Raw genomic sequence first — 16,926 nt, 5'->3', positions numbered from 1 at the left:
ATGCTTAACCAGCAGTTTTCAAGCAGAGTTTCTTTCACAAAGTTACCAGCCAAATACATTATGTATTGTGTTTTCAAGAGGTAATCCCAGAGCCAATAATTTTGAAAAGACAATATAAAAGCAGTCTAATTACCCATCCTGATAGTCATCACATTGTAGTTGAAGTTATACGACAGTGGCTTTACTTAAAAAGCACATGCATCCTCTCTTTGCAACAAATTAATCTACTTAGAAAGATGGTCAAAGTCCTTGACTTCAAACGAAATTACTAAATTGCCAAAGAGGGTTCCAAGAGTTATGGATTCCACGCACAGATCAGAAAATCACAATTCCCTTTGTCTCCCCAAATTGAAGTTCTACATTCCCATGTTCCCAAACAACCCACACATTGAAGTTAATGAAGGGTAAGGTAAGCAGTCAAAGGGCATTCTTTTTGATTGCCTGCATTACCTTTAACTTGCCAGGCTTTCCAGCACCTCTTCGGCACAGTAACTTGCCCACTCAAACCTAGAAAAGCTTTTCCTTTCTCTCCCCATTTTCATGGGGTCCATCCACGTGGGTATCTTACACCTGGCTCTCCACCGTATGACATCTACAGTTCTGACCTGACTCCAGCGTCATGAAGCTGCAGTCCTGGTCCAAATCACCACAAGGTAACTTCTCCCATCTACATTACTACCGTCTTTTCCCTTCCCTGTTACCTAACTACTTCTGCCTACTGTTTGAACCTCTTGGACCCAGAAAGAGGGGATGGTTGCATGTAACTAGCCCAGAGATTATCCATTCACAGGAGATTTTGATGCAAAGTCAGAAACTGAGCCTTGAGGGTTCAAGGAACAATGGAGTAGTACAATACCTCAAGACTTATCACAGTGCTTTTTTTTTTGGTTTACTTTGTTTTACATTTGCAAATCACAGAAACCTGGATAGCACTATCACATCTTAAAGCATTCCAGCCTGAATTGAAGTTCTTTTCCAAGGCGTGCCAACTTGTACTTCCACAGACAAATAAATCAAAAAAAAAAAAAAATGATCACCCCAGTTGGAATTACTTCCTAGAAGTTTTCTCAAGAAGTAAGGTTGAGGAGCCAGTGAAAATAAACCGTAAGTTTATATACAGTGCAGGGCAGTAAAAGTGTTAGAAACTAGAGCAAGCCAAGAAACATGCATTACAATCTGTTTGTAAGGTCAGTATGACCTCTGGCAAGTTGTTTAAACCTGAACCTCTACCATCCTCCTATAAGTAGGAAGGTTATGATACATACTCCCTTAGCCAAAACACTGAGATCTAAACATGTAAAAAGTTGCCTTCACTTACTAAGAACTGCCTAGAGTTATTAAATAGAATGTGTAAAAGAACGAAAAATAAAAGCTTACCTTGGAGTTAAATCTCTAGCAGAAGTACCCGGTATGTTCTTCTCAGAAACCATACCTACAAAGGGCAGAGAATCATTAAAACATGTGCTGCGACACTCATTTAATAAAAACCATAAATATATATGGAAAAATAAGTATTCTATATGCAAAATACCCCTCAACAGATGGTATTTTCTTTCCACAGGACAGCTGGAAGTATTCGTGCACTTTTTAAAGTTTTGCTATTATTCAGCACTTGCTCCTGGAGAGGAGGCTCCTAGAACATGAAGTTCTGTTTCAGAAATTGAATTCCATATACCACAGAACCTGTGCATGCAGGCTTCCTGGTACATGTAAGCTGGTCTCCATTTCATTAGGTATTAGCTTGTGCTTTTATACTTTGTGACAGCGAAGCAGGAAAAAACATTATTTGAATAAATTTAACAGAACTATTTGTTCAGCCTACATTGCTCTACCTTGTGCTTTGCTAAGGATTTTCACAGAATTCAGCTACATGTTTTAATTATTAAATTAAATTATTAAATTTTGGAGCCAGCTCCAGCTGGCTCCAAAAGGGACCTGCTGCTGGCTAGAGCTGGGCCAGGGAGCAATGCTGGGTGGGCCTCTGGGAGAGCAGATTGAAGGAAGGGAAAAAAACTGCTAGGCAACAGCTGCTGCAAGAGTGTGAAGTGAGAAGCAGCCCTGCAGACCCCCAGGTCAGGGCAGCAGGAGGGCAGGAGGTGTTGCAGGCAGGCAGCAGCAGTTCCCCTGCAGCCTGTGCAGGGAGAGGCCCCTGGTGGAGCAGGCTGTCCCCCTGCAGCCCATGGGTCCCACATGGAGCAGATCTCCACGCTGCAGCCCCCCCATGGGTGGAGGAGCCCCCGGGGGAGCAGGTGGATGTGGCCTGGAGGAGGCTGCGGCCCATGGAGAGCCCCCACAGGAGCAGGCCCCGGGCCGGAGCTGCAGCCCGTGGAGAGGAGCCCACGCAGGAGCAGGGGGTCTGGGGGGAGCTGCCGCCCAGCCGTGGGGGCCCCGTGCTGGAGCAGTTTGCTCCTGGGGGATGGACCCCGTGGGATGGAGCCGTGTGGGAGCAGTGCTTGAGGAGCTGCTGCCTGTGGGCAGCCCCTGCAGGCTCAGTTGGGGAAGGATGGCATCCCCACAGGGAGAGGATGAAGCATCAGGGACTGACCACAGCCCCCATTCCCCCTTCCCCTGCACTTTTCGGGGGAAGGGGTGCAAGAAGGTGGATGGAGAGAAGGTGTTTTTAGTTTGCCTCTCTACTATTACCAACTGTCAATAAATGAAATTTATCTTCTCTACACTCTGCCTGTTTTGCCTGTGAGAATAATTGATTTGCAGTTTCCTTGTCCTTATCTCAACCCTCGAGCTGTTTTTAATTGCATTTTCTACCCCTGTTCCTTTGAGGAAGGGGAGTGAGAGAGTAGCTGTGTGGTGCCTGAGTACCTGATGGTGTTAAACCACAACAGAGACATATACTGTGTGCTTAGACTGGCCTCTATGGATAAGAGAAATTTATGATCATACACACTCCTGTATGCTTTTGCAGGGCAACAGAAATATATGAACAGCCAGAATAAGACAGGACATTCTCGCAAACCAAGTTAATTTTGAATTATTCTGAAATACTGTAAGATTTTAAGTGAAAACATGAAATCACATTGTAACAAAAAGAGAATGATTCAGGTTATCAAAGACCCAATTAATTAAGCATTCTTCTGACTATGGTGGTCATAAATAATTAATAATTGGAGGTGAATCCAAAAGCTGATGGCAGTTATGAAATGAAGGTGTTTTAAGATATTGAGAGAAGCAAGCACACCTCTGCACCTCATGAGAGCAAACTTTAGCTTGTTCAGCTTGCTAGCAAAATCCCATGCAGATCAGATAGGAAGGCTACTGATGGTCTCTCTCAGGTTCTCCTTGTAGCTACACTGGAGAGATCCGAGTTAGCAAGATGGACTAAGATCTAGACAGAGCATTAGAAGGGCTGCCAGTTGCAAAAGGTGCTGTTAACAATATGAAGTCTGATTTCTGGCTAATTACAGCTGGCATTCCCTAGGGTATGCCAGGGCTGTTCAACATCCTGATTAGCAACATGAAGCACGCACGCTGTCCCACTGTCAGGAATTATGTAGATGATAACAAATCAGTGAAAGCAGTTGAAGCACTAAAGGTCATGGCTACAATTCAAAGGGACCCTGAAATAAGCTGCCAAAAGATGCATGAAGCTCAAAAGCAAATGCAGAGTTTTGCACCTGGACCAACATAATCTTGTATAACAGAACGGGCTGGGTGCCTGACAGGGTAGAAAGCAGCTTTGTAGAAAACTTCCTGGGGACCTAATGGACAAATGGAGACAGGACAGATACTACACCCTTTTGGCAATGAAAACCAATTGTATACTGGGCAAAAGCACTGCAACTAGCTTGAGGAAAGTGATTCTTCCTCTCTGTTCAGCAACTGTGAGACCATACCTGGAGTACTATGTCCAGTTTTGGCTCCCCAGTGCAGGGCAGCCACTGACATGCACGAGCAACTCCAGGGAATGGCCACGGAGATGGTCAGCAGTCAGAGCACAAAATATATGGAGGAGGCTGAGGGAATTGGGCTTGTTCAGCCTGCAGAAGGAACAGCTAAGGGACAGGTTTCAGTGCGATCTTCAACTACCTAAAGAAAAGGGTGTGGGGAGGAAGAAGTACAGAAAAGATAGCCAGGTGCTTCTCCGAGGGAAGCGGCTGAAAGCAACAGACAAATAGCACGGAGGAAAATTCTGTTTATGTTATTAAAAAAGAAAACAAACAAAACACCACCACAAACCTCTTCTCTTCCCATGATGGTGGGGTTACGAGCACTCATGATCATGAGCACTCTGATCAAAGTTCACCCTGCCACGAGCAGGGGAGTGGACCAAACTAGCTCCAGATGCTTGTTCTAGCCTAAATTACTTTAGGATTCAGTGAAAACTTTATCTATTGATTTCTTTGTCCTCTAAAGGCCCAGAACATGCCCAGTCCACATTTATAAACTCCATATATTAATGAGAAAAATAGGATTGCATATATTACTTACACAAAAGAATTCCAGCTGCTTGAACCATGACACTTAGGTTTCTGTTCTCAAAGCCCTAACTCAAACTCTCCTCTCATTACCCTCTTACGTACCATCTGTATCTTCAAGTTTGATGTGTTTAGACTCAAACACCAGCTTGTTTTCAGATGGCAGAATTGCTAAAGTCATTTCTTTTATCATTAATACTATGGAAATTTTCATCTTAATAGTTGGGGTACAAAACAAATTCAGTTTAGCTTGAAGGTGCAAAGTTGAAAAGATTTTTAAAGTATGTGCTTGATGCTAACTTGCTTTCAAACAAATAGGAAGTTTTCAAGCATGCCTTGGGAATGGCAGTGTTCTGAAATATTGACGTCTTTTGTCTGAATCTCATAAATGAAGAGATGTCCAGGAGCACATTCACTTTTGAGACTGTTATCATGAATAATATATTCTGGAAACTTCAGCTTTCGTTGTCCCTTATATTACACAAAATTGATGTTCACAAAAGTCAAGGATACATTTAAGTTGATTGATCTGAACATGCGACACAATACAATTATCATTTATATATTTTAGATCAATACAACAAAAATGCCTTCACTAGTGCCCACAACTTCCTAAAAAATAAATTGGTGCCCATGCAGGCTCCTCTTCCCAAATTTCACACAGTGCTGCCTATTTCTAGTCTCACTTTGATTTCAGTTTACGCTAAGACACAGCAATTGAGTATAACAGACTTCTAAGACGGTAAAATAAATATGTCCACAACAGGCAAAGTCAGTGAAAAAACCCCAGGAACTGACCTTTCCTATTTTGGAAAAAGTCTTGCCAAACAGGTAAACTGAATACAAGAAGCAAGCATCAGTATCAGGCAATTTCAAAATCAGGCAGTTTCACTGGAAAACACAACCAGAATAATTTCCTATGTCTCTTGACAAGTCACATAATCTGGACAAAAAGTATTTCTGGGAGCACAAGGGGAAGCAAGACAAGAAGAAAGAAGGAGTACTGCTTATTATTCATGTTCACAGTAGACGCAGATAAAGAAAGAAGCACAGAAAAGCTCCGGGCAGCTAGACAAGCACAAAAAGTAAGGATTTCATGAACAAACATAACTGAGGAGATAAACATTGAAATAGATGCTACAGTTAGTCTTCTACTTGAATCAAAATACTTATGGTGTATTTAATGACTACTAGCTGCTGCCAAGTGATATAATTCTGATAAAATAAAGCAAAATTTGTCTTCTAATTCTCCCTGCCCTTCAAAGCAAGGCTGATACATTCCAACTTGTTCATTCCTGAAGTCACACAGCAAACCCTGGCACAAAGTTTAGCTTAACATCCTATAGGGCTATATAGCAAAACAGGAACAAGTAAAATCAGTCTTGCTTACTTTTACATGGTGTATATTTAGTTGTAGGCATTATTATGTAGCTCAAGCTTGTGCATACTGTAAGGTAAACTGCTTTTTAGAAGACAAATATGACATTCTCAGAACACAAGAGGACAGCAAGAAAGATGGTATGAGAACAGAAGGAAACAAGATTCAAATTCATCCAACTAAGCATGGATGAGTAGCTGTCCTCTAACCATGCCTGGACTTGTGGGCACACCATCACGAGAGCCTCTCTGCCTCTATCTCAAGTCACATCTAGGTTTCTGCTCCTCCTGACATTCCAAAATTTGTCTGTTGCAGGCTCCTTTTCCTAAGATTCAGCCTACACTTTTCCACGACCAATTTATACCCTTTCATGCTAAAAGGTCAACCTTCAGCGCAAAGTGTGTTACTTCCCTTCACAGGTGTTCATCTTATTTCCTCCACCAACACTCCCCCATCCCACCTCATCTGATCGGACTTCATAAGCTGTATTATTTTAGGCAGCCTCTTATGCCAAGATGACTAATCACTCCATAACTTTTCCCTAAAAAGAGCAAAATCAAATGCACAGTTCTCCATCACTAGCAACCAAAGCTACCCTCAGTAATCACGGAGGGCTCAGTGAAAGCTTATGCAAAGCCTGAATGCTTCCCTATCTCTGCAAGGACTACTGTCATTCTCCCTGTATATCACAGGACTTCATTTGCTCCTCTCGGAGCTACATCAATTAACAGCCCAGTCATTCCCACAGTTACACCTCACGTAGTTCAGTCACGCTGTGCTCAACTAATACACCTCCATTTCAACTCGTTTTCCAGTGACAAATTTAATTCTATGTGTTACCCAAGTTTTTGTTACATCTCTGCTACTCCCCTGCAGGGCCACCTAGCGTTTCTGATACTGAGGATTGAAAAGCCTGGCACTGTGGAAGCGGCACATTTCAATAGCACACAGTTATTTCCCATTTACCTTCTCAAGTAAAAAGCTTGTCCACCTCTCATCTCCCTTTTCTATAGCACTGCACCACCATCTTCTAACACTTTTATTCACTGAATTTGCGATGTCTGATTAGGATTTTGCCTTCTGTAATTCCCAAAGATCACTACAGCCTCAACATCAGATTCAAATGTATAGACACAGAAGTCTGGATAAGCATCATGCATTATACAATACTCAGGTAAGTTTAAGATTGACTCCCCACCTCGCCCCAGGTGAATACTTACCATTAACCTGTTTCTTCTCTTCAGACAGGATAGAAGAAACGTCTACAAGCATTAAGAAAAAGGAGCACGACAGTAAGAAGTTGCAGCACAGTACTTGCACACGTCATACTATAAAAATAAGCCAAAGTAAGGCTCTCCAAATAAACCTTCCAAAACATTAACAGATTCACCAGGATGCTTCAGATATCAAGTCAGCACAATTAAATGCAGCACTGATTACCATTCCAAAATATTACATGCAATTCAAAAAAAAGCTTAAAATGACAAAAGTTGCACAGCACTAAAGGGTAAGAAACATAAGAACTTCCCTGGCTCTTTAAAACAAAGCCCACAGATTATCTTGTACAATTATAAGCTTGATAGCCAAGAAGCTTGCTAAGTCTGTCAGAGTTTGAAAGACACTTGTCTCAAGACAACACATAGTAGACGCTGAGTCTGACCTACAACTATCTAAATCCAATCTTTGGCAGAAACCCAGGAAAAGGAAAATCTTCCTTTAAGCTCATTCTGTCAAGCAGCTTTATTTGACAAGTTATCTTCAACAACAACAAAAAAATATAAGTACTAGTAGAAAAAAAGCAGATACAGACCAAGTAGATGAATACAGAGTGACAATTCATACATATGGTGCTCCTCTCAAGGGCAGAGGCATAGTGTCTCTTGGCCATGTATCTTTCTTCTAGTCCTCTGGATGTACCCAAGTCCCTTCTGTCTTCTCTATATGCATATCTCAAATTTTCCCAGTATAAAGACCCCTTTTATATTTGCAAGATTTGGGGAAGTGGGAGCATCCAATTTGATCTTCCTGCTCCTTTTCATGAAGGCAAAATGATGAGTTACATAATCTCCCCTTATTATGGGCTTTCGAGCCTCTCTCACTTCTCTCCATCACAGCAGCCAGCATTAGAGGGAAAATGCCAGTACAACAGCAATAAATAAAATGCTCCTGGAACAATCTGCCAAGCATATAGTATTGCAAAAGGACTTCAGAGCTGATCAAGTATTGCCCTTATCAGAATCTTTCACATTGTGCCACTGTGAGGTGAAAACATTCCACAGGATGAACGGGACAGTTCACCCAAACCCTTTGTTTTTTAGGCTGTATTTCTTTGTATATTCTGCTATACACAGCTTCAAGCTTTCTGCCAGGATAGGCAAGTCACAAAATCTCATTTATCATTAAAGGGAATTGTTTTGAGTTCAAAAGTAAACTCTCATTTCACTACATTTTAATACACTGCACTGAAACCAGCATTTGCAGGTTTAAGGACAATTGATTGAGGCATTTCCAGGACACAGCCCTACCTCCCTCTTCCTTGGATCATACTATAGCTCTCAGTCTCATCTCACTTACTCAATACAAATACATGCATTCCAACTCCTGAGTTATGGTACCTGTGAAGTTCCATACAGCCACATACTTACATACATCTGAGAGAAACATCAGCGATAGTTAAAGGTACTAAAGCAATGTCTGTGCTGATGTTTACAGCCGAGTACTCTGAAGGGAAGGCAAGCAAAATAATGCCAAAAAGCTTAAAGCTGTGAGGAAGAGGAATAGATAAAAAGATAAAGGAATTATCTTTCTTTGTTGAGAAAGATAGAAGCAGAAGGGAGATTCTGAAATAATAAATCTCTTGCATGCTTGATCACTACTGTAGTTACTGCATGGGCCTTCTCAGCAAGTACAAACACTACACATTTCTGTGCACAGCTCTTCTGTTCTATAACATTGAAGAAGGGGCACTTCAGAGTCTCCTGCTAGTTGTGTATGCAAGAATAAGCTTCAGCTTCCTTAAAAAAGTTCAGTGAGTAAACAATTGTACTATCTTCCAAAGAAAATCCAGAACACAGGAAACAAAACTAAGCTGAACAATCACAAGCCTTCCAGCAATGCCCCAACAAACCTACATCTGACTTACTCTTATCATATGCCTGCCCTAATGCCAAAAGCTCACCCACCCTCTGCCATGAAAAAGAAAGCAAATTAGGCTGTAATTTGAAGTCCTGTCATCCCTCCATGCATATGGGCCTATTTAATCCTACATGCAAAGACATGCACCTTCACTGTTTTGTTCTATTTTCAGACCCAAACTTTGCCAAATACAGTTTGCTGAAAGGACACAAGCTAAGAAGCATCACTTTCTGATAGTGAAGCTGGTCAATCATGTTTTTGATAATTCACCACTTAAATGAGGATACAGAACCCACCACAAATCACGGTACACTTTGAGAATTTTGCTAGGAAGAATTCCAGCAAATTCAGGCTAATCAGTTTTATTCGTCATTAATAAAATACCAAAAAAAAAAAAAAAATCAAGCCTTAAATGGCCAAAAGAGAGACAGGCAACCAAACCACTTTCATGCAGCTGGTAACCTTTCACTTGCAAGTTTTACTACAGCAAAGTGTATAAAGCAGTGCTACTAGAGAAGAAAGCAGAGAAAAAGTAAACAGCAGAAAATGGACTGTCACAGCTGGCAGGAACAAAGATATGTTTATTTCTTTACTGACTTGCTGTCACAAGAATTCCCTCTGGTTGCAGAAAAGTCAGACTAAGGAGATCAGTAAAAGTCAGGTTTATTTTTAAGTTTCTAGCTCAGCTGACAAAGTGGCAGTAACTTACTCGTAACACCTCAACTCTATGAAGCTGTTACACTGTCAAGGTGTCTCCATACATTGCAGCACTCAACTTAAAAACTCTACAATGGCATTAGCTACCTAGCAACACAGAGATGTAAAATCCTCTTCCCCCCTTCACAAACGGGCAAACTCAACCAAACTGCTTGGCAAAGCGATCTGTGTGCTGAGCAAGTGCATCATGCCCCATGCCAGAAGTTGAAGAGCTAAAAGAGATGGCTGAATTTGTGAACTACAGAATTACCAGATAAAAATAGTTGTAAACAGTAATTCTGTCATGCTTTCAGAGCAGATCTGCTAAGGGCCTCCATCCAGTGTCTGGTTTTAAGATACTGTGACTTTTTACTGTGACCTACAAACCAAAACACTGGAGAGTAAATTCTTTTGAAGCCACCACCAGCATTTTAGGACAATATGCTACATTTCATGCTGGCCTGGCCCAGATGAGTCTGTTGTATCAGCAAAATTTTCTCTAAGTAAATTCGAACTCTAGCAGACTCAGTAAAGTGTTCTGTAAAGGATAACTGTTCATAAACTGTATTCACATATCTCAATTTATATACAACTTTTGAGACCTATGCCTGGTGCTGAAATCACCAGAACAAAAATACTGACTTTTATTTCAAGAATCACACCAGGGGGCTTCCTGTGATAGTTTGCCTAGTTTGCCTCCTCCTCCCCTTGCCCTCCCCCCCCCCGCCCAGAACCTAAAGAAGAGAGAGCAATCCTTGGGAGAAAAAAGAATATATATATATATATATACACAAACACATATGTTTATTTTCTGATGACTTAGAACAAAAAACAAAAGTTAGCAGTACATTACATGTAAAAGTCTTCATTTATAAAAGTTTCATCTTCAGGTACATACTATTAAAAGACTGAGTACATGCAACAGCCTTTGTCTCTATGTCAGAATTAGAGACTCTCCTCATAAATAAGACAATTCAGGATTTTTCACAACTTTGGAATTAAACATATTAGAAATCATTTCATTCTAAAACCCCTCACCTTTTGGAGCAGCAATAGGCTTGAAAGCCATTCTCCCAACAAGACATTCCTTCAGCATTGATTCATAATTGACCCAACGATGGACCTATATTAACAAAAATTGGATTTCACAACGTTTGTAATTCTTATTTTGTTGTTTGCTCTATGCACTAAAATACAAAGACCATTTTTGTACAGTGGCTAACATCTTTCTTTTTGTTGGGATTTTTTTTTTCTGTTATTTACCCAGACAACAGTTTCTCAATTTTTCAGTACATATTTTTCACCACTACTACAGATAAGATGTACTTAAAAACAAACAAAAAAATAGGACTCTGAATATGACAGTAGTTTGATTTATTCAGGTTATGTTTTGCAGTATCTGAACATCATAACCTTGAGCTACAAGAAAGATTTCAGAAGTGTGTTTTTATGATGTGTGCTATGTAATTAACAGAACTTGTCCTTACCACAAAGGAAACCAGCCTTGTTTAGACACAAACATGGGGAAAGAGGCTGATGAATGAACCAAAGACAGATCATAGTAGTTCAGACACATCAACACCTCCTATGAAGTTGGTGTATTTCTGTTTCTGTCTGACAATCACTGAATTATTGGGAAATAAGCTGTTTTAGAAAGTCAAAGTGAAGAAAAAGCAGTAGCTTTACAGACCAGAACTGAAAAACTTCCCTAGAAAATGGATGGCAGGAAAGCCAGTCCTGACAGAGCATTCAGGACAACACTACAAGAAGAGAAAAGGAAATGGAGTGCAGCATGACAAATTTAAATGGAACATAAAGATTTCAAAATAAAAACTTTAAACTTGACAAGCTAAGCAGACAAGATAAGGTAGCCCACAACTTGTAAGTTGCCTTTCACACAGATAATGGAAAGAAATTAATAATTTGAATGACAGTTACATTTTTCAGATATTTAACACTAGCAACCAACCAAAGTCTTAAATAAATCAGTATCTGACAGACATAGAATGCTACAGCAGAGGGGATAACAACAGAAACTTATCCAGAACAGGAAAGACGTGACCCAGAAACAAAGAGGTGAACTGGTTACTTTAAAGATCTGACCAGTGCTTTTCACTCTTATGACAAAACAAACCAATAAAAATGTATAAATATGTATCTGAACTTGGTAACAATTTGATGGGTTTCTGGTAATATTTCTGCTGCCAAGATTCCTGTTTCTGAGTATTACCGTACAATATTTGACAGTGCTCCTGCTACAGAATCTCAGGCCACAATTTCATACTGTATGAACTTGCAGGACAGAAAATACAAATTTCTTTAAACCAGAGTAGCTTTGTGACGAAGAGAGAATTATGCCCAAATCCAAGACTTCATTTGTGAAAGGATTAACCGAAAATACTAAAACAAAGTTTAAAATCTCATCTTTCCTTTATTTACATTTATTGCTAAGCACATTTTTTTAAGTAAAGGCACAACATACTGTGATTCAAGAAATGTAAAGCTCTAACAATTTCCTCTCAGAAATAAAGGAAATTTCCTTTCTGCTCTTTCCCATTTTCTCAGGAAAAACTTGTGAGGCAAGGTTTTTTGCATAATGTTTGTTTCTAAAAAATACTATCTCAATGAATCATCCTTTACAATATGAGATTTGCAAGCGCTTCCTTACAGAAAGGACACCCCTTTTGCAGACCTTTTCTTTTCAGTCTTTTCAAAACATTTTAAGAAATGGGGAACAAAGAAGAGACCAACTGTCATTTTGTGATTTGTTCACAATCAGTTAAGAGCATCCCCAACACTTTTTCTTAATACTTTGTTTGCTGATAATGCAATAGCCAAGTTAACAGACAAAAGAATACTGCACGTATTTGTCAAAAAAAAAAAAAAGTTATCTGAGAAGAAAATGCTTCTCAACTGACAGCCATTAGTGAATGCGGAAATTTAATAAGGCAGTAGTATCTCAAGTTGTTGCAAGTTTACTTGCTATTTCTGCTAAAAAAATAAATTTAATAAAATGGTCAAATTGAAGCATAATAAAGGGACTTTTTTTTTTTTTTGGATACAAAATTGAAATTATATGCCTCTTTCAGTACATATAAGTGCAATTCTGAACTGTAACCCAACACCTTCCCTTGGACCTCAAAAGGTTTGAACCACTGGAATGCCCTAAAAGAATCAGAAAACATGCATTTTTTCAAAATACCTTTTGGTGAGCAAGTGCCATTCGCTGCCAGTTGTTCTCACCTGATCAAAAAGATCTGTACCATCAGTTCCTGCTGCCTTCATTAGTTCATCCTCACCACCAGGATGATATTCCATGTACGGTGTGACATTATATACAAGTCCTGCAGAAAACGGAATATAAAAACACACGAGTAACATTTCCACAACCACTGAGACTACTCTCCCAGCTCCAAAACCAGTGGAAAGGTTTCTGTGTATTACACAGCGTGACGTCAAGCAACAGACACCTTCAGAACAAACAGCATGACTTTCCAAAACTAGAAACAGAAGTTGCACGATCTAATAATGCCCAAGACGTATCTTATTAAACAGAGGTGTCAATTCTACAGTGACGTTCCACTTGTCCCAATATACATCTAGAGAAAATGTGAAGAGTTGAACAAAACAAACACCTGAAGGTGTTACAGTCTAGTTAAGGGGTATGAGAGCCAGAGGTCAATTTAAAGACATGAAATTGAGCCAGTTAGTGCACAGAATTGTTTTAGCTATCCCTTCCAATTAAATTACCACTGATGTGCTGTCACAGTGGCTTCCCTGCCACCCATCACCTATGGAATAAAACGCCTATGGGAGGAAGCTGTCTTCTCCAAAGAAAAACTGCTGCCATCAGCAGCAAAACTTCCAATGTACAGATTCAGCAACATAAAAAAGTAAACATACTCTATGTTTATTAAAGGCTGATAACACTTGTAACAAATTTGCCCCAATAAAAGGACTCAGCATTCTTTCTAAGCAAGTACTACACTTAGTAATTCTAGTAAGATAAAAAAAATGCTTCATAGATTTGAAATAATGAAGTCTAATTAGTGTTGCTATGCAACCAGAGTAATTAGAGCTTGGGGAATGCTGCTATAAACGTTTAACTACAGATTTAACTACAGACACATTGCTGCTCTTGCACAACTATTGCAGGTCTACCCAGCAGAGTATTTCAAGAAATATAACATTATCAAAACAGGAAGCTACCAAAGTGGAACTGTAACAGTGTTTACATAATAAGTTTGTAACACATTTAAAAACAAACAACCAAACAAAAACATGACTTCAGAGAAAGATGTAGGCATTCAGCACTGGGTGGGGGGAAACACAAACTTGGGACAATCCTAGTTTGTAAGAACCCTCCTGGACAAAGAAAGGACTTTTGCATTTTACAGACCTGCTCTTCCGATGGATGTATCCACTGTGCCACCTTGTGTGCAGCGTTGATTACTGCACACAAGAAACCACACTAGGGAAAATCCAAATAATTAGGAACTCGTGAGTATTAGACAAATGTTCAGTTTACCATCTGGCTTGTATGAGCAAAAGAAATCTCATTTATATATCCTTCACACTTTTCTAAGCCCCCTACCATCCCATTTTATATACTCACACCCTATATGACAGCTCTCTGATGAACACCCTACTCGTTTTTGAACAGTTAGCTCCTGATTTTCTTCTTCATGTTCCTCTCAATTTCTGCTCTTTCCTAGAGAGCCACAGTTTAACTACATCAATACAAAGACTTCATTTAGCTTTTCCACAGTCGTGTTATTTTAATACTTGTCCTCATATCAGGTCTACAGGTAGTCTATCAGGATTCTCAGTTACGCTGCTTTTATTTTCTTTAGTAGTTCCACAATAACAAAAAGGCAGAGATGAGAAAAATTAAAGGCAAATACAGAAGCAGTGTAACGGAGTTCTTGCAAAAAGAAGCCTCAGTGATGCAATCTAGGGAGAGTAAGAGATTAAAAACAGAACTGAGGCATTTTTAAGTGGTGATTCTGCCCTCAGTAGTAGATGTGTGTTCTTCTGAAAAGGATACAAACAAACCTCCACAGTTTTGCTATTAGGTGCAAGAGCAATACACCAAGCATTAACAATGCTATTATTTTGCACAAAAGCTAGCATCGAAGGACATTTTACTCTTACTTTCATTCTCAACCCACTCCCCTAGCCTCCCCCTTTTTGACCCAACAAAAAGCGTCACTCTTGTAAAGAGCTTAGTTTAATTTTTCTGGAGTTCAGAGATGACATTACATTAAATTCCCTACCAGAAGTTACCAGCAACATGAAACACTTCCAAGAGAGAGGTCACATTAGCCACTCTGATCTTCTTAATCTATTTTCACGTAAGTGTTATCTCATAGTAAAATAAAAGCATTATTAATGTATTTTAGCCTCTAAATGATTAAACTGGAGAGCAAGTATTTTCCTACTTTCTCTAAGACAACTAGGAACTTCACCTTCAGTACACAAAATACTCTTCTAGCCAGGGCTATTGCTTCAAACTACTTTTAGCACATTGCCATTGTACACCACATAGCAATTCCAACTTTTGAGCCAAAATTTCCTAGAATTAATAGCAAATATCTGTGGTAATCGACTCATGCTGTTTGTTATGCCAGATACAAGCAACAATTGCTCTGTATGGCAATTGTCTCTCACCTTTCTAAAATTTTTCTGAAGCAGTACATGGGCCTACACACGCTTATTTCCCAAAGACCATCCTACAGATCTAAACATCTTTTTAATACATGTTTATGTCTCTACATGCTTTAAAGCAAAAATCTTCAGCTGCTAAGGATAATAAACACTCCAGGACTGAAGACTGTAAGTACAAGTCAGCATTGTTAGCATCTTGTTCTTGATGAACCCTTGTTGCCTGAGGCATCACCTTGTTTTGTTGTTTTTTTGCCGCTTAGTTATAAGTACAGAGGAGAGGTTAAACAAAAAAATGCAGAAGCACCATCACAGCAACCAACCTCTTATACATATCCAGCAGTCCTCCTTTTTGTTGTGTTTAGCAAGCTCATCTTCTGTCACTTCAATCAGCCTCCCCTTTAAACCAGTCAAGTCCTTCCCACTTTTAGTTAATCGAATCCAATCCATTAGGCTCCTTCCTGGTTTTAAAGGTACCTGAAAAATAACAAACGCGCCAACATTATTAAGCTCTAAAGGAAGAAAAAGCCATTCAATACACTTTTCTGAGCTCCCAAGGAAGATGGGAAAAACAAGAAATAACACAACCCATACACTATAATGACACTGGGGAGCCCTACACAGCAGTAAGGCTGCTTAAGGAAGCTTCCTATCTCATAACCCAAGCAAGGGAATTCTCTAATGTCAAATGTATGGAGAACTCTTCCCAAAGCAAGCTGCAGGTACCCAATCTTCCTGAGGCAGTAAAAAGATTTATCAGTGTCATTTGGGTTATGGCCTGGTACTTATGAGCAACAAAGAAAAGAGATTTGAAAATCACGGCTAGGGAGGAAAAGGTTGGGAAGTTCACCTCTGAGGAAGGTGGGGGCGAGATCTGCTGGCTTGCCAGGGACAGAGGCAGAACAAGACCTGAAGGATTTCTATCGCCTTCCTTAGGCCGCACGGGAAGGGTTTCACCACCGGCAGCCTCCAAAAGGCGAAGCAGGAGGCACTGCCAGCTCCGCAGCCGAGCCGGGGCCGCTGTCACCGCCTCTCCTTCCCCCCTGGCCGCCCTCCGGGGCTCGGGGCCGGCAGGAGGAGCTGAGCCCCAGCGGGGGAGGCCGCCGGGGCGGCAGCTCGGAGCCCCGCGGCCCAGCCCGGCGCTGGGCCCGCAGCCCCGGCCGCGCCCGCTCCCTGCTCCCTGCTCCCGGCTCCCCGCTCCCTACCTTGGCTCGGCCGCCCGCAGCCACCCGCTGCTGGGAGCTGGGCGCCGGGAAGGCCCCCGGCGGCACGTTCAGCATCCTGCCCGGACCCGGCAGCCCCGGCGGGCGGGGAGAGCCGCGGCAGGGCGCAGGCGCCGCGACACGGCCGGGCCGGGCCGGGATGGGATGGGATGGGATGAGATGGGGCGGTGTCAGCGGGACGGGGCGGGGACGGGAGCGGGGCCTGCCACGGGGTGCGGGAGTGGGGTTTGGCAGCTCCTCGAGCACTGCTCCCACACGGCTCCGTCCCACAGGGTCCATCCCCCAGGAGCAAACTGCTCCAGCACGGGGCCCCCACGGCTGGGCGGCAGCTCCCCCCAGATCCCCTGCTCCTGCGGGGGCTCCTCTCCAGGGGCTGCAGCTCCGGCCCGGGGCCTGC

The 16,926-nt window shown here is 41.4% G+C and overlaps 1 protein-coding gene across 2 annotated transcripts in view; it reads right to left on the bottom strand.

Moving 5' to 3' along the window:
* Positions 1-16,641, bottom strand: part of LOC116487994 (cytochrome b5 reductase 4) — a 34,349-nt gene extending 17,708 nt beyond the window's left edge. Inside the window, exons 1-6 of one of the 2 annotated variants that reach the window (XM_032185269.1) lie at positions 16,512-16,641; positions 15,630-15,783; positions 12,886-12,986; positions 10,681-10,765; positions 7,032-7,073; positions 1,378-1,432 (exon numbers count right to left, since the gene is read on the bottom strand). In XM_032185269.1, the coding sequence (XP_032041160.1) occupies positions 1,378-1,432; positions 7,032-7,073; positions 10,681-10,765; positions 12,886-12,986; positions 15,630-15,783; positions 16,512-16,586 (512 nt within the window). In that variant the 5' untranslated portion in view covers positions 16,587-16,641. The remainder of the gene's footprint in view (positions 1-1,377; positions 1,433-7,031; positions 7,074-10,680; positions 10,766-12,885; positions 12,987-15,629; positions 15,784-16,511) is intronic. The other variant, XM_032185268.1, reaches the window with a different exon arrangement.
* Positions 16,642-16,926: the final 285 nt, after the last annotated feature.

This window comes from Aythya fuligula, chromosome 3 (assembly GCF_009819795.1).
Source record: "Aythya fuligula isolate bAytFul2 chromosome 3, bAytFul2.pri, whole genome shotgun sequence".
In the NCBI taxonomy this organism is placed as follows: domain Eukaryota; kingdom Metazoa; phylum Chordata; class Aves; order Anseriformes; family Anatidae; genus Aythya; species Aythya fuligula.
This window is presented reverse-complemented; position numbering and strand designations above follow the sequence as displayed.